Source organism: Colias philodice, chromosome 29 (assembly GCF_061535455.1).
Source record: "Colias philodice isolate Cphi_HAF_F1 chromosome 29, ilColPhil1 Martin Lab GWU primary, whole genome shotgun sequence".
Classification (NCBI taxonomy): domain Eukaryota; kingdom Metazoa; phylum Arthropoda; class Insecta; order Lepidoptera; family Pieridae; genus Colias; species Colias philodice.
Window position 1 is genome coordinate 5,707,357 of NC_143114.1, and position 24,106 is coordinate 5,731,462.

A 24,106-nucleotide genomic window follows, 5' to 3' on the forward strand; every position below is an offset into this window, starting at 1 on the left:
CTTTGTGGATGGACAATTTGAGGAGCTGGGGAACAAAAGCGGACTTGTCCACTGTACTCGAATTTTTTATTTTTATTTTTTTGCACTCTTTAAGCTCATATCTATCGAACCCCGGAGTATTGTGTATCAAAAGCGGTCCGATCTTAGAGAAAAAAATTGTTAAAAATGATGATTTCGTTCAAAAGCGGACTTGTCCTGTTAGAAATTTATTAAAATTCTAAGGGATTTTTTCTCCAATCAAAACCGGACAAAAACGTAAGGAGAATTGCCGTTAGTACGAAAAATGTCGGGAGGGTCGAAAAGGATTTGCGGAAGATGCCTTTCATTTTGGATCCAAAAAAATATCATGAGGTTTACGCAAAGCATGGCAAAGTTCATATTTTAGCTGAAAACTGGAACCTTTACAACGTCAAAAACCTTGAAGACTATTACAAGAAAGTGGAAAGTATTCGTGATGCAAAGAGAATAATAATAGAAAGAAAGTCAACCATCATCCAAACAGAAACTCCTAGTCAATCTCAACAATCAACACGAAGAAGTCAGGGCCGTAGTCGTGGCAGAGCACGTGGCCGAGGCACTGCAAACATACGAAGAGATCCTACTGCACGTTTAAATCACGTAAACTTTGGTGTGAAAGTCTTAAACACCTATTATGGAGATGAATCATCAGAAAATGCTGTATCATTGTTAAAAATGACAAAAACCCATCCGAGTTTACTACAAAGATTTTCAATGGTTAATGAACTAAAACCAAACAAGAAAAAGATGTTGAAACACTCTTAAAGAAACAATTCGGAGATAATTGGATGGATAATCAAGAGCTTGATTGGTTTAAAAACAATATATTCCATACCTCACCAGTGGCAATTGCTGAAACAAGTCAAATAAATGACGAAGACGACGACCACAGTGACGATTGTGACTGTTGCGAACCAGATGTGGGAGAGTTCATATAATTTTTAAATAAAAAAATACAATAATAGAATCTAGTTTTCTTTCATAACCGGACATGTCCATAACTCTTTCAATCATAACCGGAGTTGTCCACCTTTTGTAATCAAAACCGGACTTGTCCATTACAAAAAAATAAAACGAACCGATTGTAAGTACGTTCCGCAGGCCCTACACAGTCTCACCAAGCGAATTATGCGCCCAGGACAAATTGCTGGTCTCACCGCAGGGGAAGTCGATGTCATGGTATGGATAGACTCTAATAGGGTGTCTATGATCTCTACATACCATGGCAACGGCCAGCACCGAATTGGAAGCTCCACCAAACCCATCCTGATATTGGATTACAATATCATGATGGGTGGGGTGGACAAAAAGGACCAACTATTATCCATGTACCCAGTCGAGCGGAAACGGACCAGGGTGTGGTAAAAAAATTGTTCCGACGTTTGCTAAATGTGTCCGTTCTAAATTCTTTCATTATCCATCATCATCACTCATCGCATTTAAGTCATCGCAATTTCAGAATTTCCCTTATAAAATCACTCCTTTCCAAGCAAATGTTAAAAATATGTATTGACGTTTCAAAAGTGCTTCTCGAAGAAGTCTAATTGAATAAATAAATGTTTGAGTTTGAGTTTACAATTGGAACAAATTATAACTTAAAAAAAAGTTTTTGTAATTTTTTTTAAAAGACTCTCGTCTACAATTATTATTCCTTTTAAGTTTATTTAAGAAAAAGTTTACGGAAAACCCATCAGGGACTTGGCTGACTTGAGGGCGAGGATTACAGAGGCCGCGGAATCAATAAACAATAGAAGATTTGGCCGCCATATCTCCCGCTCATTTTTAAAACGATGTAGGGCGTGTATTTATGTTGGTGGTAGACATTTCGAGCATTTTGTTTAAATAAATAATTACGATTTTGTTTTATTTTTGAGTTTCAATTAAAACCATTGCAATAAAATATTATTTATCTTTTTAAGTTTTAAGGAACAGAATAGACATTTAAAAATGTACTATTTGCGTACGAGTTTGAGACTATTGTTTTATTGGTATGTTTTGTTCTGCTGGGGTATTGTTCCCGAAAATTATCTTTACATATCCTAATAAGAATTTTTCAAGTAAGTGTTATACCATTTTGGAATTGCAATAAAATTACCTAACTTTTTAAGTTACTCGCCGGAGTTGCATAGTACTTTTTTTTCAGTACACTTAGAGGAAGTTGAGTGAAATCGTAATTACTAAGTCCTTGATTGGACAAAAACTTAATTTTCTTTAAAATATTGGTTAGATATGTATTGTTTTTCTTATTTCAATTTGAAAAAGGGTTATTGACGATAGCATAACAGCAATTTTTTTTTTCTGGTGACTCTCATGACCACCCCTATCACCCCTCTTCCTAGCTACGTAACCTTTTGGGACACCCTGTATATAAAAAAAAAAACAATTGGGTATCCTTGAAAATGGTAATAAACGAAATCCCATTTATTTAAATGTAATTGATGTCTTATTAGTTACTACTAAATACTTGTGCTTTCGATTCCCATATACATATATTAGCGATAGCTGGAAAAGATGATTCTATTGTTGCTATTGTTACTATAGTTATAACCTTGTTATAACAGTATAAATCTACTGGTTGGAGAGGCAAGATTAGTTGATGGTGTTTATATAAACTTAATGGTGAAAATAATCACAGCTGTTTGCATACAACAACTGACATTGTGAATACCGAACTATGAAGCAGCATCGAAGAATGGGCCACTTGAACAGTTGTGATCTTACAAAAATGAAAAATGGTGCAATTATGGGTATAGATATCAAGGACAACGCTGTTGTAATATAGCCATAAATGTCCACTATATCACGTGAAACCAAAATGTATAGTAACAACACGAAAATGTAAATTAATGTTGTAGGTTTTGGCAGTTTTAAGCTTTTATGTTCCCTATTACTAAAAGAATAAACAAATAGTTGATATTTTAGAAAAAAGTTTGCACGCGAGACAACAGCTTCAAACAGCACAACTAACTAATGAAGATGATGATAAATTATTCTGTTTATCATTATACACTGAGCTTACGCCTTACACTGACCCGAAATACAGGCTTCTGATGCTGGAAGTGATTATATGTCTCAGGATTTAGGAGACGATACTATAGTTGAGGTTATACAAGATCTTACCAGAGAACAATTAGTACAGAGACCATGGAATTCAAGAAGATAATATGTTAAATATTAGTTTGCTTAAAAATGTATTGTTGTACTGTACTTACAGTACGTATATATGTAGAATTGCACTGGCTCGCTCCTACACTCAATATTTAAAAACCATAGTAGAATGAAAGTCTCATCTGAGTTTTCATAAGAGCCTTTTGACATTTTTATAATATATTATAATTTACTTTTATGTTATTTTGAGGTAATTTTACTTCACAGTATTATACGTATACGTATTTACCTAATAAATATAAAAAGCTGCCCTGTAAGCATCAGAATCAATAATTAAAACAAAATGAGGTTTTTTTAATAAAATGATTAGTGGTTTGTTTCAATAGCTCCTTTCTTTGCCTGTAGTTTCTTGAATAATTTTTCCCATTATAATTTTGGTTTGGCGGCGTCACTCGCGTCCGTAGGTTTTAACCACCTTATTATATTAGGCCAGCCCTACACGTGCCCCCCGGGTGGTGTTAAACGAGTGACTCACTGGCCGGAGCTAAATAATACTCTTAGGTGATGGTATGTGCGCAGCATCACCTAGTACTGGGGTTGGGGCCGATGAGGCCGCTGTGGACCCGAAAGGGCCCAGCCCTAGATAGCGGCTGGCGGGTTTAACCCGGCAGGCGTACTGCAAACTGGAGGGGAAAGGAGGAGATGATGGAGGCAAGTTTAAAAAAGGAACTACCCCAGGAGGGTACCACCAAAAGTGGAGAATGAGACCAACTCAGGCTGCCCCACGTATTCTGGGGAGGGCAAAAACTTGCGCAAAGTTACCGACACTGAGGAGGTGGGTTCCCAGGCCTCCTCGGTGCCAAAAGCTACTGGACCGATCCACGACACTGGCAAACGAAGCGAAACAGAACGTGGGGTGGAGGCGCGCACTCAAACGGGGCGTGTTGAAATCAGGAGGAGAAAGACTGGACCCAGTGGACTGTCCACGGCAACGTCCGTAGACAGTCTCATGACGGTTCAGTCATATGAGGAGGATCGACTGTGGGCAAAACGTAAGCGGTCCTCTGGAGCGAGCTGCTCAGGCTCCTCCACGGAAGAAGGCCGAACACGGCAGGCCAAGAAAGCCTCGAAAAGGGGCAAAGGGCGAGGGGCTGCAGCAGCTGGGGTCTGTGCGGGTACAGCTTCAGCAAGAAGGACTTTAGCGTATATGACAGCCGCTAGGAAAGCCTTGTCGCGCGTTAGAAGGGAATCGGAGCTCGAGGCTAGCGAAGAAACGCAGGTCTCCCGAGCCTCTCGAGCCGGTACCTCTCGCGCTGGGGAATCTGGAACGTATTGTCGACGATTCCACCGCAGCCCTCCGACGTCGTATAGAGGAGAGCCTGGATGCCATCGAGCAGGTGCGTGCAAAATCGTCCAACCTAAGGCTGGCGTTTAAACGTTCACTTAAGGATGCTTCGTACACGATTCAAGAAGCGGTGGTGCTTCTTGCACAGCGAACTGCATCGGAGGAGACGCGGCAGCTGCAAGCTGCTAACACGCTTACAGGCGGAAATCGAGGGCCTCTGAAAAGAGGTGGGAGAACTGAGGGCCATCATAGGGGCCGCACAGCCCATGCAAACGCAACGAGTGGACACTGATCTGAACGCGGAGATTTTGCGATTTTGCTAAGACTTCAGACCATAATTTTCGAAAAGCAAGAAACATGACAGGCGGTGGGCCTCCGCCACCAAGTCCTCCGTCTGAAGATCAAGAGCTAATAGCAGCTCGGCCTAATGAATTTGTAGTTGATAACAATCCTTTCGATAGCGATGCTACATATGACCAACAGGTTTTTATTTTTTACATTTTCTACTGCTTTTATTCCTTAATTTGGAATATCCATTAGGGTGCACTCACACACATCAGTCACCGTCAAGTCACCGATGACTGATCGGTGACGGTTTGTGTACGTATCCACAAACACCAGTCACCGTCATGTTGTCCGTCAGTCACGTCGCCGGTTTGACTGAATCATTGAACACATACATCAGGTTAGTGAGTGATTAGACGTGTGTCACGCTAGAGAACATGTAGCAATTGACGGTAGCACGACGCTGACTGAACTGAGACGTGACGGCACCGGGTGAGTGGGGATAAAAGTATGATACATGTATGGAAAGATTATTTGACGTGCCTGACCGGGGACGTCACTGATAGATTTCGTGCCGGCGACTGTCGTGTGGGAACAGAGTCATACTAGAACTATTGATACATATTTTTTTTTAATCCTGTCCGGTGACGTGCCGTGACGGTGACTGATGTGTGTGAGTGCACCCTTAAGGGATAACAGCGCTATACATATATATTGTTAAATTGTGAGATTGAGTAATTATATTTTATATATTTATAGGAAGTTACTAAGGAGGCTGCTAATAATTCATTACAAAGCACTACACTTGCAAAGATAATTATTTTATCAGTTATGTTATACCTACATAGGTATTATAAATAAAATTTATATTATTTGATATATTTTTTTTTATTTTTAGCCTGAATATCCACGAATAATAAAACCTATCCATAATTTCAAGGCTAAACTAAAAAAAAACGTAAGTATGTAGGGGGAAAGTGCTATGAAAGGGACACGTTTCTAATGGGACGAATCCAATAACTTTCGTTTAGAAATAAATAGGTGGTTTTTTTATTTCTGCATTGTGGCAATATCAGTCCATAGACACTATTGACGCAACTTTCATTCAGTTGTCAAATGTTACAAAATGGCGAAACAGCGTTGAATATTTTTGTGCTCAAAAGTAATTTATTAAATGCTTCCAAGCTTTGTTTATTGAATAACATGTCTCTTGATAAAACTGTATCGCTAACAACTGACATTGACTTCGTTTATAATAATCCTGTTCCATCGACGTCAGCTGCTACTTTTCTCAGTCCAGAAATGGTTCACCCGTTTCCTAAAGCACCGCCTCGCAAAAATCCACTGAAACAATCTAAAAGAAGAGTTACAACAAAAATAATTACCTCAACTCCAGAAAAAGATAGACTGTTGGAAGTATCCCTATCAAACTTATTGGCTTAAAAGCAAGACAATACAGATACGACACATGTTAAAGATATTTTTAAGAACTTACTATCAGCTAAGATAAAAAAGAAAAAAGTAAGTATAAGTAAACAGTTACAGAAGAAAACTACGAAAAAGACCAAGGTAGTCGTTGAATCATCCAGTGATAGTGATCGCACAATTTTGAATTTAGATTCCAGTGTGGATTTTTCTGATTGCGATAATGAACCACTACAAAATTAAGAAAACTTTCAAATACACAGGAGGACATATGCAGCGTCTGTAAACAGAAATTTTCAACTAGTAAGAAAGACTGGTTCCAATGTAAACTTTGCCAGAAATGGGCAAATGAAAATTGTGGAGTAAAAGGCGTCTTTAATTTTTTTTGTAGCTTATGTCATTAATACCTATATTACTTAAACTCCACTCTAAAAGTAATTTTGATCTCATTTATCTTGTAAGATTACTTTCATGATACTTTATAGCACAATTATGTTGTATTATGTAACTTATCATCAAGAATTTGGAACATTATTAACGTGTCCCTTTCATGACTAGCACTGTCCCATTCAATACCACCCAGTCACGAAGGGACATAATCAAACATTTTCTTATTTGAATATTATGCTGAATTGATCACAGAAGATATAATTAGTTATTATTTTTTGAAGATAAATAAATATATTTGAAGCCTAGATCAAAGTTTTTTCTTTATCTCACATATGTTCCCCAAAATATAAAATTTTGACCCATTCATGGATCCTCTCCACTAATATTGAAAACAGAATGTCATAAAATTTCCTGTGCTTACAGTAGAAAATCAAATACGGACTATGAGCATCAATTATTCCTCCTTGCAAAAAAACCAGGGAAGAACTTATGAAGCAGCAACAAGAGTTGCGTCTAGAATACAACAAGAGCCTGCTTCCTCGACTATTGCACCACAACAGATAAGATCAATCAGAAGGAAAGAAAATAATGAGGAAGACGAAACTCTTGATGGAGTAAGGAAAAAATTTATATGAGGAAACTCCAGCATATGGAAGAGAGATTTGAGTTGGAGAAGAAATTATTATTAGAAAAACATTGTAAGGAAATAGAAATCCGAAAGATAAAAAACTTATCGCACTCAAGGAATTAAATAAATAATTATTTCTTGATAATTATGGTTAAGTATTTTGTCTTTTTTTTTTACATAAACCACCTAAACCTTATAAATTCTATTACTATTATTCAAGTAAACTTTACATGTACATGAATTCTTTTTTTTTTTTGTTATAAAATTCTACAAACCCATGAAATCTAATAAATAAAATTATAATATAACAGTATTCATTAATTAAAAAAGATTCATGTGAAAATTCGGTTTTAGTAATATATCAGTGCCAAGAAACTTGAGACACAGAAGAAATCCCTTTGAAATGTTCTCATATGACGAATTTAAATTGAGGTATCGCTTTTATAACAACACTGCTGTATATCTAAGTAACATCATCAGCGGTTCGTTGGCTCCCGTAACACATCGCAAATACACATTGTGTGAATTGGAGCAAATTTTCATCACTGAGATAGTAGAATTATTGGAAGAAGTCGGAGACAGCCATTATTCAATAATCGTCGATGAAACCACTACTGTTGACACGAAAAAAGTAATGTAGGAATAGAATTATTACTCAGATCTACAGATTGATCGAAGGCGGCCGCAGGTCAAATTCACCAGCGGCCGCGCATGCGCGTACACGTACATGATGGTGTGGACGAACGAGCTGATATTCGAGTGTTTAACTCTTTGTGAAAACCAGCGTTTGGGAATAGTTCGTCGCCTCAACACTAAAACAAAAGTGATGTCCATGATGCGTGGTGACGCATAAAAACTAACTTAACAGATGGAACTATCCCTATCACGGAATTAAAAAAAGAAAAAAGATAATTTTGGTGTACCCTTTTTGTGCCTTTGCATGGACTCGTGTTTTTTATTCAGGTTCAAAGTGATGAACCCATGTTTCATCTCCAGTAACAATCCATTTCTCGCGGCAGGGTGGTCGGGTTTTATTGGCGATATGTGCTCACTGAGACCCAAATCCTGCATCATGTTTAGTGTATTCAAACCAATTACACCCTTGGGTGTTAGTTCTCGGACCTTGTTCAAATACATAGTCTTTCGTTCGAATGGTATTTATCCATCCTCCACACTGATTTGTAGCTTCTAGCAGAAATATCTTCAAATTATTATCATGACTTACGTTATTCTTTAGTAAATAATATCCTGTTGATAATTCTCCTAGACCGCCTCCTAATATTGCCGCCATGACGTGTCACTTATTTTATATATACTAATATAATAATACTAATTATGAGTGCCCAATTAGTATGACATAAGCGAACTACCCTATCCCTCTCCACCTCCTATCCACTCCATCCCCTCCATTCCGCGAACTTTTGGACCTCCCCTCGTACATACCAGGCAGCACAACAATTTTTCCAAGCAGAAAAATTTTGGAGAAAAATACATCAACACAAAGACTACATTGAATGCGAAGAGAACGCGATAGAATAAGGGAAGTGGAAATTCGGTCTCAAACCCAGCGATGTCAAGGGACATCCGGATGAAACGAAGTGTTAAGTTCATCACATCACATCTAATTTCGATCTCCTGTAATAGTGTAATGCTCTACTTTTTTGGTTAATAAAGATTTTTTTTTTTATTGTTTGGAAATTGTAATTTATGTATCCTCCTCTAATCATTTAAACTGACATAATCAGTTGAAAAATTTAACTAAAAAAGAAGAAAATGTAACAGAGAATTATCGTAAGTCTAAACCACTGGGTTTCCATTTTCAGCCAACACCTGACATTTTATTTCAAACCATAAGTCCAATAGATTCTAACAATCCTAGTACAGCTAAAACTAAGAGCAAAAAACAATTGGGTATACTTGAAAGTGGTAATAAACGAAATCCCATTTCTTTAAATTGAATTGATGTCTTATTATTAAATTCGTGTGCTTTCGATTCCCTCATACATATATTAGCGATAGCTGGAAAAGATGAACCTTTTGTTGCTATATTTATAACAGTAATCAACTGGTTGGAGAGGCAAGATTAGTTGATGGTGTTTATGTCGTGGCCATATCGTGGATTTGCTCTTTTCATGAAATGATTGATCATTTCGTGAAATGCGCGAAATTTCATTCCGAGCGCGAAGACATTAATACTTGGCCCGCTTTAAAGGTATTATTAGAACAACATTTTGGTGATCCGAGTAGTGAGGATTGTAAAAAAATTAGTCTTGTAAAATTAAATCCGGCGAAAGTTATCTCTTTGTAATAGAATACAGAATATTCGATCATTATTAATATCGAAGGTAATAATTTGCCCGAAAGCATGGTGCGTATTGTAAGACTGAAATCACCTAGTACATTGGAACAGGCTTTAGAAATCGTTTTAGAAGAGGTTAATTTTCATGAGCAATACCGATCACGCAGTCGTATTCATTATAATACAACGGTGCCGAAACAAACGCCTAACTTTACGGTGACCAAATTTTTACAGAATAACCCTCAACAAAGATTAAATTTTAGGATACCAAACGTACCTCAAAATGCACAGCAGCCTTTTAAAATGAAGGACTTGGGAAAAACTACTTACTATATTGATCGTCGAATTCAATATGATGAAAATGGGATTTACATAGATCAAACTAAAAACGTAGAAAATGTACTGGAACGATTTGGAATGGAGACATGCAAACCTGTGGGAACACTGATGGAGTGTGACCTTAAATTTTCAGATAATACCTAACATATACAGTCCACAACACTAACCATAATTTTATTTTAGTTGCACTTGTGAATAGTTTTATTATATGTAATGATTTGTTTGTAAATTGAAACTTGACAAATATTTAATAAAAGGTTGCACAATCACATAATTAATGTGTATTCGATTGCAGGACGATAAAGGTGCATACGAAGCACCCATCCTGGAAACGGGAGACAGTGTTCCGGGCTGCAATAATGTGGTACAGGAAATAATGTTATCTCCTGACATTAAGAAAAACAATCAAACCCCGAAAACACAACATCAAGAGAATAGTAAAGAGAAAGTTTCCACCTGAGGTAAGTACTTCGAGCAGACTTTTCTTTCTATGATATGTAATATAAGATCTATGATAAAATTCAGTGTCAGAGTAACTGCTGTATTTTATCTTGACTTTCAACGAATTCGACTTGTTTAATTTTTTTCAGGTTAATGAATCTACAAAACACAGAAACCAAGCGCTGATACAATGTGTGGAAGAAGAGTATAAATTAAAGATAGAGCAGATGAGGGAGTCCCACGAATGGGCTTGACAAGAGCACGAGTTAAGATTAAAAAATTTGGAATTGGAAATTTATTATTAAAAAATAAATTTAATAAAAAATGAGTGATGAATAAATCTGTTTTTTATTTAAATCTTTATTATTATGTAATATGTATTGAGATCAAAAATAGGAGTTGATGAATACTTGTTTCTCAGCCTCACCTCTTGAATCACCTCGACCCCTTGCATCTCGAGGTTGATCATTGACAGAAGGATTTCCTAACTCAATTAAATCAACGTTTTCACCCATTTTGATTGCAATTATTATGTAATACAGCTAGTGCAACTATAAAGAGTTTCATGTTTTCTAATGACACACTAAATCCATGCAGAAGACAACGGAATCTTTGCTTCCACACACCAAAACACCTTTCCACTGTGTTTCTTGTGTGTATGTGAGCCTTGTTGTAGGCCCCTTCCTTGAATCCATAACTAAAACGCCACACTTTGGTGAAGGCAAATAAATGAACTTTTTATTTATACTTTTATAGGTTACACAAGGGTTAAACAAGGTCTCACGACTGAATAGGGGTTACACAAGCTGGCGTACGAACTACACAGCCTGTATAACAACTGTATAGCAGGGAAGTGTCAAAAAGCGTTTATTAGTAACGTTTTTGTGATAACAAACAAAACGGACGTCGGTCGATCGTCATCAATGGCGATGGCGTCGGATGACGTGGCTATTACTGAAAAAAGATTAAAAATAGAAATTTTAGAACTCTACAAAGATTTTCTCTGTTTGTGGGATTCATCTCACGACTTATGTATGTAACAAAGATGCCCGTCAACAAGCTTTCGAAATTATACTAGAAAAATGGAAAACCGGCTATCCGCGAGCCGCAATTAACGCGATATTAGCTTCATTGGATAAAGTTGGAGGCATGTCGACTCGACGAATATTAGGTACATAGTTAAATAATAGAATAATTGGATAAGTTGTGTCAATTAATAATTTATGTATTTTTTTTATTTATAAGAATAAAAAATAACGTAAAAATAAATGCTTTTCGCTGTCGAAAACATAAATGCTTCATGTTTTCGAGTATAATCCCAGTCAATTCTAATATAAAATTGAAATATCATTAATTTTTAATTAGATTTGTATGACGTCGATATAAAAAGCGTTTTTTTTTAAACAGAAGTGTTCAACATCTATGAAGTGAGCAGCGTACGTCGTTCAGCGGTGTGGCGGCAACACCGGTGGGACTCTGGCCTAACTTCACGTTAATGTGAAACAAATTTGCTTAATCATGTAACCTAACGTCAATCTCTTTTTTTGTAACCTTGTAACAGCACATAATGTAATCGTTTTAATTAAACTTTATATTTTTCACTGCAAGTCAGTATTCTCGTTTTCATTTAATAACTTTTAAAATAAAAGGAAGAATCAACCTCACATTACAAACAAGAAGCAATATTGGAAATAGAAGATTGAAATTATTAAAAGAAAAAAGGGCCAGAAAACTGAGATATCTCTGCTAGCATCGTCAGTCTTCAGCGCTTTAAGTACATATATATCGGATAAATTTTTTCATTGTAACGACGATACTGCTTCATCAAAAGATATCAAAAAGAAAATTCGAGATATTGTTTCCGTTAAAAACAATTCATGTTTCGTCCTGGAATTATTATTTACAAGTAATGCAAACCGTTAAGTTTATAAACCCAAGAATCAAATCATTTGCAACAACCGAACGGAGTGCACGTGTAACAAAAAGACAAGAAGACAAGACAAACAAAACAAAAAGACGAGTATATTCCAAATGTCAGGACATAAAATAAACTAACAATATTATAACAGTGACATGCAGAATCAAACCTTCCAAGTAATGTTCGAAATATATCGCGAATACGCATAATATTTCAATATAAAAATATTAAAACAGAGAGAGAAGATTATCATCATGATGATTGAAAGAGGGACCCACTAATCCATGGTTCACACGTCTAGTTTGCGGCAGAAAAGTTGTCTACAACCTTGATGCTATTAAGTATTAAGTATTGCTTAAAGCAAGTGACATCTATTACGCGACCAAGCCAAAACTTTCCAATTAATGTTCGAAATATATCGCCAACACGCAAACTATATCAATATAAAAATAGAAAAATAGAGAGGGAAGATTATCATCATGTTGATGGATAGAAAGACCCACCAATCGGCAGTAAAGTTGTCTACAACCTTGATGCTATTAAGTATTAAGTATTGCTTAAAGCAAGTGAAATCTACTTCGCCACCAAGCCAACTAGACGCTCGGGTCACGGGTGGAATGCGGCCTCCCTGCCCGCTCACCACTTCAGGTACCGCGTTTGCCTTAGTACGGTTCGCAGCATCGACGCATTCGCACGTTTCGCAGCGCTAGTGTGTGCTGAACTTTTTTTTGTTAAATCTTGTTTGTTGATTGTTCAGTTTTTTTTTTGTTATCTGTTTAAGTTTTTAGTGTGTTGTTATTCATAGACAGCCCTCAAATTGGGGCAAAATAAGACAGAGATTGAGAGATTAACCCGTGAAGCGATTCAGTCAATAACCGCCGCCGACTGGAAGAAAGAAGTCAATCAAGTTGACCGATTGGCAAATCCACAGCAGCGATCGAACAACAGCGATCCTGAATCTGAAAATATGAATATGTCGTACGTCATCGTACGACGAAATGTCAGGAATCGAAGAAATGGATGTTGATAATCACGATAATTGATAATTGTAAACAAAGCACTTAATTGATATCAGCATAGAAAAAGAAAAATATTTATCTACAATCACTCACTACTTCATAACTATATTTATCTACAACGCACTCATTTTACAATTCAAGTCTACAATAATTAAACTAGAGTCGCATTTATTTTTGAACATACTGTATAGTAAAATTGCATATGTGTGAGTACCTATTGTGAAGATGCCAGCTTTCCTTAATCGGCCAGTAAGGTTGTCTACAACCTTGATGCTATTAAGTATTAAGTATTGCATATAGCAAGTGACATCTAGAATTCAATGGTGTAAATAACTCAAAATCCGAATGCCATCAATTCTTAGCTGGGTCATATCGAACACATTATATCTCCCAACCAGAATATTACAACGCGATGCAAGAACCTGTAAACAAAAACCATTTGACGTGACTCTTTGCTTGTACTGTCACACCATGGCGTCTACAACTATGGGAGAATTTTACCTTAGACCTGTCTCACAAGACGAAGTAGGTTTCTTCTCGAGGATCATTCAAATAATAGAGAACAATTATCCGGAAGGATGGAAGCTATGGGGCGTCCGAGACTTCACATACTCAGACCTATTCGGTGATAAAATATCGTCACGAATTGAAGCGAAATTAAGGTTCGCAATACCAACCGCAGAAATGTAATCCTCCTCTGTGAGAGTAGAAATAATATAATTTTATGGCACGGGCCATAAAAAGGAGGCTACTGGAATGGCCACTTGCGAGCAAAATCAGTTATAAGAAATAGATATTCATTGAGAATGTAACTGTTACATTTTTTAATGAATGCGACGAAATGAGAAGGTATTTTCCTATTATTTATAATGCTAAAGATGCCTGGATTCGTAACCCGTTTGCGGTCACGAACGAGAGCATAATTACTAGTTTGAGTATTAAACAACAGGAGTCATTATTAGAAATGTCCGTCGATGAAACTCTTCAAGCTGATTGAAAAAGGATGTCTTTGATAGATTTTTGGGCAGCTAGACAGGCAGAGTATTCCGAACTCTCACGCAAAGCGGTGAATTTCCTTTTACCCTTTCCTACAACATTCTTATGTGAGAGTGGATTTTCACACCTGGTTATGATAAAAACTAAGTACAGAAATCGACTTGATACTGAGTCAGAATAAAGGTTAAAATTGTCCAAAATTACTCCAAAAATTGAATCCATTTGCGACAGCAAACGAGCACACCCATCACATTAAAATTAAAAAGCAATTTATAAATATGTTAGGTACCTTTTATTCAAATAAAAACCTTATTTTCTTCTAACAGTCAATTTTACTATTTTCCTTGGGAGGGAGGACGGGGTTGTTTGGGGTTCGCTGTTACCGGGAAATTTTAACAGGGGTTCGTAGAGCTGAAAGTTTGAGAAACCCTGATGTAACACAATTACAAAATAAAAATAACAGTCTTGTAAAAGAGTTAGATAGATATCATAGGGACCTAGAACATTATAAAATGTTATATGAAATAGAAACTTCTGAACTTAAGGAGAAAATAGACTCGTTAAATGTTACATTGCATGTCCTCGAACAAAAATATTCCGCTGCCCAATTACAAATAAATGATCATATACAAGAGGCAGATTACTTAATAAAGTTAATGTTAAATATGATGGAATATTATCTGTGTTATTTTGACATATGGCAATGTAATAGATGTGACATAAAGTAAAAAACTGTCTTTGGTTAATTTTGTATCTTGGCTACTGCACTGCGCATAATAAACGTGTAATATTAAAACCATTTATTTTAATCCAACTTCCTTCTGGTTATGGGCCCAGGCACACACAGTACACACCTGCTTGTTGTAAATTGGCGTGAGTTGCGACAGCGGAAAGTCTTCGAGAAGGAAAGTGAGGTTATCTCGCGGCGGCGTGCTTGGCTTGGGCGGGCACTGATTATCGAAGAATCGTCGAAATATACTTGTTCCTAGTTGGGAAAGGACAAGGTCGGAATGGAGGGCAACAGTAATAACAACGCCAATGTCATAAAGTTGGAAGGAGCAATGAAAATATGGATCGCTTCGAGTCTCTGACCAATAAGTATGTATTTAAGTGTTCCATAAGTGACAATAAGCAACCGTCGCCCCATAAGACTATTGACTACAGTGATATACAAAATATTCAATCAACGGCAACAATTTCATCTAGTAAAACGAAACAACTTTCCATGCAGGAAATTATTGTATTGTCTAACAATACTCCTAGTAGTTCATTTACATATATCATGAATTCATTAGATAATTTCAGTTTTAATGAAAATAGTATTGTTATTATATTATATGGATATCTCCATTTTAATTTAAAAAAACATGACATTGATATAGAATTTCAAAAAATGTTAAAAATTTGTAGTGAGACAAAATGCAAATTTATGTTGTGTACATTACCATATTTGCCTGGTTTGACACAAAATCAATATAGGTTTATCTATAATATAACCTTGAAATTGTATAACTAAACAAATCATCATAGTGATGCATTTATATATTGTGACTTAAATTCTTGTACAAAATCTTTTTGTTTGACAAAGAATACAGTGTATCTGCCATTTAGATATAAGATATAACTTGCTATGTTAATAGCATGTAAAATTATTAACCAGTCTGGTACATGTTTGGTATCAGACCCTGGATCTACCTTTGTTTTATGTAGTAGTAATTATATACATCAACCTAGTTTAAGTGTTGACAGACAAACTAGCCCTAAGCTAGATTTAAACTAGTTTTCAATATCGAAATTAAGTGAACATTTAAATAGTGTACGGAAAAGAACAGCAATGGCAGTGGGGGTATCAGAGATAACAATTACTAATATATTGGCTGAAGGAAAAGAATCTGACTCTAAACTTAAACCTCCGCATAAAGACCGTAAAAAACGTTTAAAGAAGTTAGAATTAGACAACTTTAACGTTGATGTTATACGTTCTACTATTCAAAATTACCATTTAGAACATCGCGAGTTACCTACCTTGCTAGGTAAAAAAAACCTTGCTAAAGTTGAAGATAATATTCGACTCTGCGTACAGCTTTGTTAAAGTTGGCATACAAATGGCGAAAAACTGTGGATAACAGACATGTTATTATAGAGCGGCATGACATCCAAAAACTACGATTTTCCTACCTAAAAAATTTACTCAGATACCGTCAAGAAAATTGGTGTATCGTATATACAGGTGAGAGCTACATCTTAACCAATCATGTGCAAAACAAAGGATGGGGAAACAAAGATGGACCACCTTTTAAGAGGCCTGTGAAGGCCTGCGTGGAAGACCCCGCGAGCGTTGGAGTTCAGTTCCAGCAAGTTCTTATTCCAGACTAGTAGTGAATAAGTAATAGTGATTAGGTATAAATTGTAATAGTGTAAAAAGGGAAAATATATGTATGTCGAAGGAAGGGTGTTTATTTTGACCACAAACCCCAACAAAATATACAGTCCACAACAATGACAGAACCCCAAATTCTAATTCCAAAAAAATAGAAATGGTGAGATGGCTGACAGAAAAAAAACATGGCTTTTAATCAAGATATGAAAAAAATCGAACTATATGATTTGATTTAAAAAAAATAAAGAAAAATATATCTGTTTCAAGATTGACGACATACTTCAGCCATATGGCATAAAAGTTCTTCGACTGCCACCATATCATCCTGAACTAAACCCTATAGAAAATGTGTGGGGAATTTAAAAAAATTATATTGCTTCGCATAATGTCGACCAAAATGCGAGGGAAATAATGAAACTCATAAATGAACGTTTAAGTCAAATTGATGAAGGGATGTGGGGTAATACTTGTCGACATGTACAAAAGAAAGAAGAAAATACTATAGACATTTTGACATGGAGTCAGAATTCATAATTAACCTTGGTGAGAGTTTGTGCACGTACTCTTTAACAACGAATTTATCACTTCCACCGATTGATGGGTTTTGCCGGGTTCCTCGACCGCTCCTGCGATCTGCTGTTGCTGTTGTTTCCGTGGATATCGTTGTTTCGTGTGCTATGCGTTACCCGTCGGGGAATCTGAGAAGGTGGGTCGGCAGTTTCGCTGAAATTTTTGTTGTTGGAAGTGAGCAAATAAGTAAATATTTTGAATTCGAACTGTACAACAAGTTTGGCAGTGTATTATTATAAAAATTTGTAATTGATTTGCTGGAAATGTTCCCAATACTTGTACAACTTCCCTCACTTCCAAAAAATAAAATGATGCTGTCTATGTACATGTTTGCTGTGCAACGTTATCCGAACATAAAAACAATTACTCACAAATATTTAATTAAGGGACACACCCAAAACGAGGGTGACTCTGCACATTCCCTCATCGAAAGACAGGTTAAAAAGCAAATCAGAAGTGGTCCAATGTACACCCCTGAAGCCTTTATTAGTGCAATAAAAGTTGCTAGATCAAAACCTACACCTTTTCGGGTGAATGTAATGAGCAATGATGATTTTCTCGATTGGAAAGGTGTCTGAGTGAAACAAAGCATTCCCATTCTATAAACAAGCCAGTAAGACATTTTTCAAAAAAAAAATTGTTAGAAATGAAGTCTTCTAAAAACATTGTTTCTCATTTCATTAATATCAATGAAAATGCTGTATATGCATCATACCTCATTAGCTTCAGAATCGCTAGAGCAGGTAAGCCTCATACTATTGGCGAAGACTTAGTATTACCATCGATTAAAGATGCTGTTGGAGCGATGTTTGGAGAAAAAGAAGTAAAAGAAATCGAGCGCATACCACTATCGAATATTACTGTTGCGCGAAGAATTGACAAAATGGCTGAATGGACAGAAGATGAATTAATCCAGTAAATAATTAAGTAATAGTAAATATTATGCTCTTCAACTAGATGAGTCTACCGACGTGCAAGGCCTATCTCAATTAATTGTTTTTGTGCGTTATATATGGCAAGAAGACGTGCATGAAGACATTTTGTTTTGCAAGCCAATTATTCGTGGAACAGCTGAGGTAATTTTCAACGTAATTGATTCCCATATAAAAGGAAAAGGACAGTGGAAGAACTGCGTCGGTATATGTACTGACGGTGCGCGGGCATTGTGCGGGAAACAAAGCAGCGTGGTTACAAGAATTCTTGAACAAAGTCCCTATACTTCGTGGACACACTGTAGCCTTCATAGAGAAGCACTAATTTCCAAAGCATAAATTCCAAGCGGATATTTTTTCGAAGTTAAATGAACTCAATTTGTATTTGCAATTTGCTCAAATGGTTTTGAAACACTTGAAACGTTTATTGTTGAAAACCAAGTGCAGCCAAAGATGAACGTAGTATTTGCAATTTCTGCACATTTATCATTGTTAAAAAAAATTTGACGACTATTTCGGCGAGGAGGCTGATGATAAAGATAAATGTTATCAATAATGACTTAATAAAAACCCATCCGAATAAAATACTTATTATCAATATAGACTTAAGTATTAATAATACAAAGAAATTATAATTATTTATCTGTAATAACGTCACAAGTAATACCCTTTTGCTGAAAACTTGAAGTTATAATAAAACTTCTTGCATTTTAGTTTTACATTGAGAGTCTCAATGTAAAACTAAAATAATAATATACTAATAATTAAATCTTTTTCTTAGTCTCAATTTGAGACTGATAAATAAGAAAAAGATTCAACATAGTCAATGTTTCAATATATACTGTAATACACTTTTTTTATTTTTTAACATTTTGAATCATCATATCTAAAAATTGCAATTTTTGAATTATGTCAAGCTTCTCGCAAACAAAGCGGTATGTAGTACAATGATAAAACAATTTTTTTTAATTAATACCCACTTGCCATGAACAAATTAAGATCCAAATTGTATTGTTAATGTACATTAATGAGAACAAAGTTTGAATCAAATCTGTCCGTTTAATGTGGGTCAAAATCAAGTCTTGAGGGGTCGGTTACACACAAACATACAGGTGAAGCTAATAAGTGTGTTAAAACTGATTGAAGAATACATATCAATGTATTGTGAAGACAAATGCTTGATCAAGCATTACCTTTTATGTAATACAGCCTGGAGAAAGACAGATAGACAACGAACACACACAAATCCAACAACCTTCATTCCCTATTGAACTCTTTTCTTTTAATAATAATAATAATTTATTTATTAATAGAACATCAGAGGTCCACTTGTAAGTATTATTTCTTAATTACTATGTTAGTTTACATTGTTTTTATACAGTTTACTTTTCAATGTCTAAAAAAAAAGTTTTACTATGACAATTGTTATTTCAAATTGTCTTATAAATTGTTATGCTGTAAAAGCCATGAAGACATCACAGATGGACAACAGATTTCTGCATTCATAATATTGTTTCAATAATTTAGGAAAAACAATATATTTTACCCATATGATTAAGAAGAACAATGTGTTATTCTAAATTTTCAATGCAGTGGAAGCCATGAAGGCATCATCAGAGACAACAGATTTCTGCATTCATAATATTAATATGGATGACCGAATTCGGAAAAAACAATACTTTCTTATATATTTTAATTGAGATAATTACGAACAACGATGTCAAACTATACCATTGTATTGCAGTTGTACTTAGAAAATTTCAGACTGAGCTGAATGACAAAACGTAGCTAGATGCAGAGGCAACAATCTATATAATAAAAATGAATCGCCAAATGTGTTGCTAAAGGCAAAACACGAGATCGGCTGAACCGATTCCGTTTTTTTTTTTTTTAATATTCCTTGAAGAACGAGGATAGTTCTTATGATGAGAAAACGTTAGCATGTACCACGGTCGAAGCCGCTAGTTAAATTAAATATATAAATAAGCCCAACACAAACCACGAGGATTTTGTATACACAAATTTACACTGTTATTACAATCGCGTCGAAAATCTTTCCCAATTTGCACAATTAGAGAATATCTCCATACTTTTGTATGTGAACTACATAATAACCTCCATAAAATCACACGTTTATAAAGTAGCAACTAGCAACAAGCTGAACAAGCTACATTTTCTATTTTCTAGCCAAAGATACAAGATGTCAGCTAAAGAGTCGAGCTCAGAGGAAGAGTCGAGACATTTGTGATAAGCACAGATTACTATATATTATGGCTGGTTCACACTTTGATTAGTGCGAGTGCAGGTGATGAGTAGTACTACGTGTGGACAGCGACTGTTTAGTGCGAGTGTTTAGTAGGCTGTGTAGTAAAGTGAATAGAAGCGTGTTCTATTTTTTTGCGAGTGGACTGCGAGTAGCCACGTCCCGCGCGCCCTCCCTTCCCCCTCACTCGCAGCGTGCCTGCACTCGCACTAATCACCTGCACTCGCAGTCAATTTTGTTGGATGAGACAATTATTATTTATGCTAAATAAAATAAGTATCTGAACCAATTATTAAAAAGCGATATTCCCTGATTATGGGTACCTAGTTACCATAATAAAATTGTAGCAACTCTCACTTTGACAATATGACATAAGTGTCAAAAAATTGCGTCGCTTCGAATATTTAAGTTAATATTGTTGCGTATTTAATAAATATTTTCCGAATATTAATAATGTATTGCATTGTGAAAAATTGCAGAAGTTTTTGGACACCAAATTCTGGCCTATAATTTAATAATAATAATAATAATAATAAACACATTTATTGTCAGAATCACATCACCATGATATACATTTACAAAGGAAAAACAAATAAAAGAAAAATGATAAGAATAAAAAGAAGCTTATTCCTAAGAAACAGTTGGTAATGAGGCAGTGAGTGACCTGACAAATGGAGCCAACTCAGTTTATGGTGGCAAGGTGATTAATACCTTACCACCACTGATTTTCAGTGACCCCAAGTGACTATTGGAGTTTCAGTCTAGAATTGCATATAAGTAATGAAAATTTAACATGAGTATAATATTTGAAAGATATATTTCTATTAATATGATAGATACTAATAAATAAATACATCAGTTAAAACATGTAATATAGGTAGATATAATATCAGTATGTAATTATGTATATAATATAAATAAATAAAATGAAATTGTGTATACAATGTTAATAATTATAATGATAGATAGGCAGAGAATAAATGCGTATATGATATTATGTTATAAAATAGATAATATTTAATGTGTAGTTTGATACAAATGCACTAAGTGTAAATTGAATATAAATATTATGGAAATTATTTTTATGGAAAAATTAATCATTACCTTATGTGAGTATCCATACAGACATGCATACAAAAACTTGTTTTTCTTTTATTACTGAGGAAACTAGAGTCAAAGTCAACAACACTGCCACATAACACTATTAAAGAAAACAATGAAATTATAACATAAAATAGAATTAAACTTAGATAATAAGACACATAATATGTGCAATTATATTTATATCTAGGTAAGCGGTAAACATGTTTAAGAGAAGTTATTTTAGCTTTTGTGTTGAGTTTATACAATAAAAATACAATAATTAGACTATGGTAGTAATAAACATCACTGCCACATAACACTATTAAAGAAAACAATGAAGTTATAACATAAAATAGAATTAAACTTAGATAATGAGTCACATAATATGTGCAAATAAATTTGTATCTGAGTAAGCAGTAAACATGTTTAAGAGAAGTAATTTTAGCTTTTGTATTAAGTTTATACAGTAAAAATACAATAAAAATTAGACTATGGTAGTAATAAACATCACTGCCACATAACACTATTAAAGAAAACAATGAAGTTATAACATAAAATAGAATTAAACTTAGATAATAAGACACATAATATGTGCAATTATATTTATATCTAGGTAAGCGGTAAACATGTATATGAGAAGTTATTTTAGCTTTTGTGTTAAGTTTATACAATAAAAATACATTACTTAGACTATGGTAGTAATAAACATCACTGCCACATAACACTTTTATAGAAAACAATGAAATTATAACATAAAATAGAATTAAACTCAGATCATGAGTCACATAGTATGTGCAATTAAATTTATATATGGGTAAGCGATAAACATGTTTAAGAGAAGATATTTCAGCTTTTGTGTTAAGTTTATACAATAAAAATTCAATAATTAGACTATGGTAGTAATTAACAAACCTATAAAAGCTTAGACTTGTATTAAAAATTGATATTAATGATAGAAAACATACATCAAAATAGTTCACATATGAAAAACCTTATCCAAATCGTCCTCCGTACGTATATTGATAACTTTCGATTTATTGTCCTGCCTAGCGTAAATTCGGCCCCCACGAGTCCATATAAAACGCCACTTTTTGGAGCGTCCCAGCTTCTCCCGTGTGAGATAAAAAAGATTACGGTTTTCGTATGTAAGATGTTCGTTTAGGTAGAAACGGCATGGATCCCCGCTTAGCCCCGTCCCGCTGGTATCGGCACTGCGTCGCACGCGCGCCGCGTGTAGTAGTTTATCACGCAAGGGCCTACGGGTGAGACGTACTATTATGGGACGTGGTTGCGAGCTGGACTCGGGCAGGCGCTTAGGCCCACGCCGGTGTGCGTTCGCTATATCTCGCTCATCTAGGGTTAAACCAATTTTTTGTGCAAGGGTGATAGTGATGTGCAGTAGATTCTCTCCATTAGATTCAGGTATACCAGTAATCTCAACGTCATATAGTAGTTTCTCTTGTTCAGAGTCGTTCAGCTTTCCCTTTAGGGACTCAATCGATTCCTGGTTCTGTTGAACTTGTTGCTGGCCGATCTCGATACATGGTCCAGATTCAAGATGTGATACGCGTTCCTCTATACTATCCAACCTTGAGCCAAAATTGGAGACCAGAGTGGATAGACGAGATATCTCTAAACGGAAGCTGGATAACTCGGACCGTAGAAGCTTGATCTCTTGTATTAGAGATGTTGAGCCCTGTGGGGAGGTGTTGACATCTTCAAAGTTATCCGATTCTTGGCTTTCAGGCTGAGTATCATCAACAGTTTTAGAGGTTGTTTTAGTAGTACATATTTTGCAAATCCACTTGTTATTATTACGGGACAACGGGCTTATATGATTACACTGCCTGTGGTAAGTTTTATTGCATTTATTACATTTTGTGCTGTCTGACGCCCCGAAGAACTTTCCACAACTGTTGCATTTGTTTGCCATGTTTATTCAAGCTTCGATTTATGATGAAGGACGATTAATTATGTAATATATTAACGTGATGGCCCAGATAATAACGTTTGTATATAAATTGTGTATAAATGACTTCAAATCGTACTTATAACTTAGCACACTTACAGATGTTCGGTTGAGAATTTTAAATCGGCTGTTTGACAGCTGTTGGCACTTTTGTGGGCACTTTTTAACGTTTTTACACTAATGCAGTATATAAATTAAAGTTTTATACGGTTCGTTATTAAATAGTAGGTTAGATTATCACTCAAATACACATTTAGAACTTTCTAGCTATGATAAAATACTTTTTAAAATATAAAATTTACGGAGCCTAAACTGACACTCCAACTGTCACGACACCTAAATTTCACAGGCAAGTGTATATTTACGTTATTTACAATATTCCTCAATACTCATGCATTTACCTGTTTAGAATCATTTTAATGGCAAAAATCGTCAAAGGAGAATGGGCAAATTGGGCCTGAAACTTGGGCTAAGACCAATACACACGAAATATTGTTTTTGTGATAGATCATTACACATACCTTAGGAAAAAAATAAAATAAAAAAATAAATCAACCGGGTTCTTGTACAGTCAAGGCAAAAAGTTTTATTTATTTGGCTATTATTTTGCGCACAATAACGGTGTTTTTAATTCGAGTGAAGTAAGTATAAATCTAAATGTCACTGGAGTGACTGAGTTTAACCACAAAAAACGTCTA

General features: G+C 35.3%; 2 protein-coding genes and 1 long non-coding RNA gene across 3 annotated transcripts; 2 read left to right on the plus strand and 1 right to left on the minus strand.

Moving 5' to 3' along the window:
- Positions 1-3,848: 3,848 nt before the first annotated feature.
- LOC149476006 (uncharacterized) lies at positions 3,849-5,539 on the plus strand. Its single transcript, XM_089713102.1, has 2 exons — positions 3,849-5,012; positions 5,447-5,539. The coding sequence occupies exon 1, from the start codon at positions 4,136-4,138 to the stop codon at positions 4,559-4,561; it is 426 nt and encodes a 141-aa protein (XP_089569228.1). The 5' UTR covers positions 3,849-4,135; the 3' UTR covers positions 4,562-5,012; positions 5,447-5,539.
- A 3,288-nt stretch (positions 5,540-8,827) lies between these two features.
- Positions 8,828-12,329, plus strand: LOC149476007 (uncharacterized). The gene is made up of 2 exons (XR_016318004.1): positions 8,828-10,298; positions 10,428-12,329. It is a non-coding gene; the product is annotated as an uncharacterized LOC149476007 (long non-coding RNA).
- Positions 12,330-20,908: 8,579 nt separating this feature from the next.
- LOC149476008 (uncharacterized) lies at positions 20,909-23,738 on the minus strand. Its single transcript, XM_089713123.1, has one exon. The coding sequence runs from the start codon at positions 23,370-23,372 to the stop codon at positions 22,416-22,418; it is 957 nt and encodes a 318-aa protein (XP_089569249.1). The 5' UTR covers positions 23,373-23,738; the 3' UTR covers positions 20,909-22,415.
- Positions 23,739-24,106: the final 368 nt, after the last annotated feature.

Excerpts from the sequence above, each read along its gene's own strand:
- LOC149476006 (XM_089713102.1), top strand. The coding sequence starts at position 4,136 with ATGACGGTTCAGTCATATGAGGAGGATCGACTGTGGGCAAAACGTAAG.
- LOC149476008 (XM_089713123.1), bottom strand. The coding sequence starts at position 23,372 with ATGGCAAACAAATGCAACAGTTGTGGAAAGTTCTTCGGGGCGTCAGAC.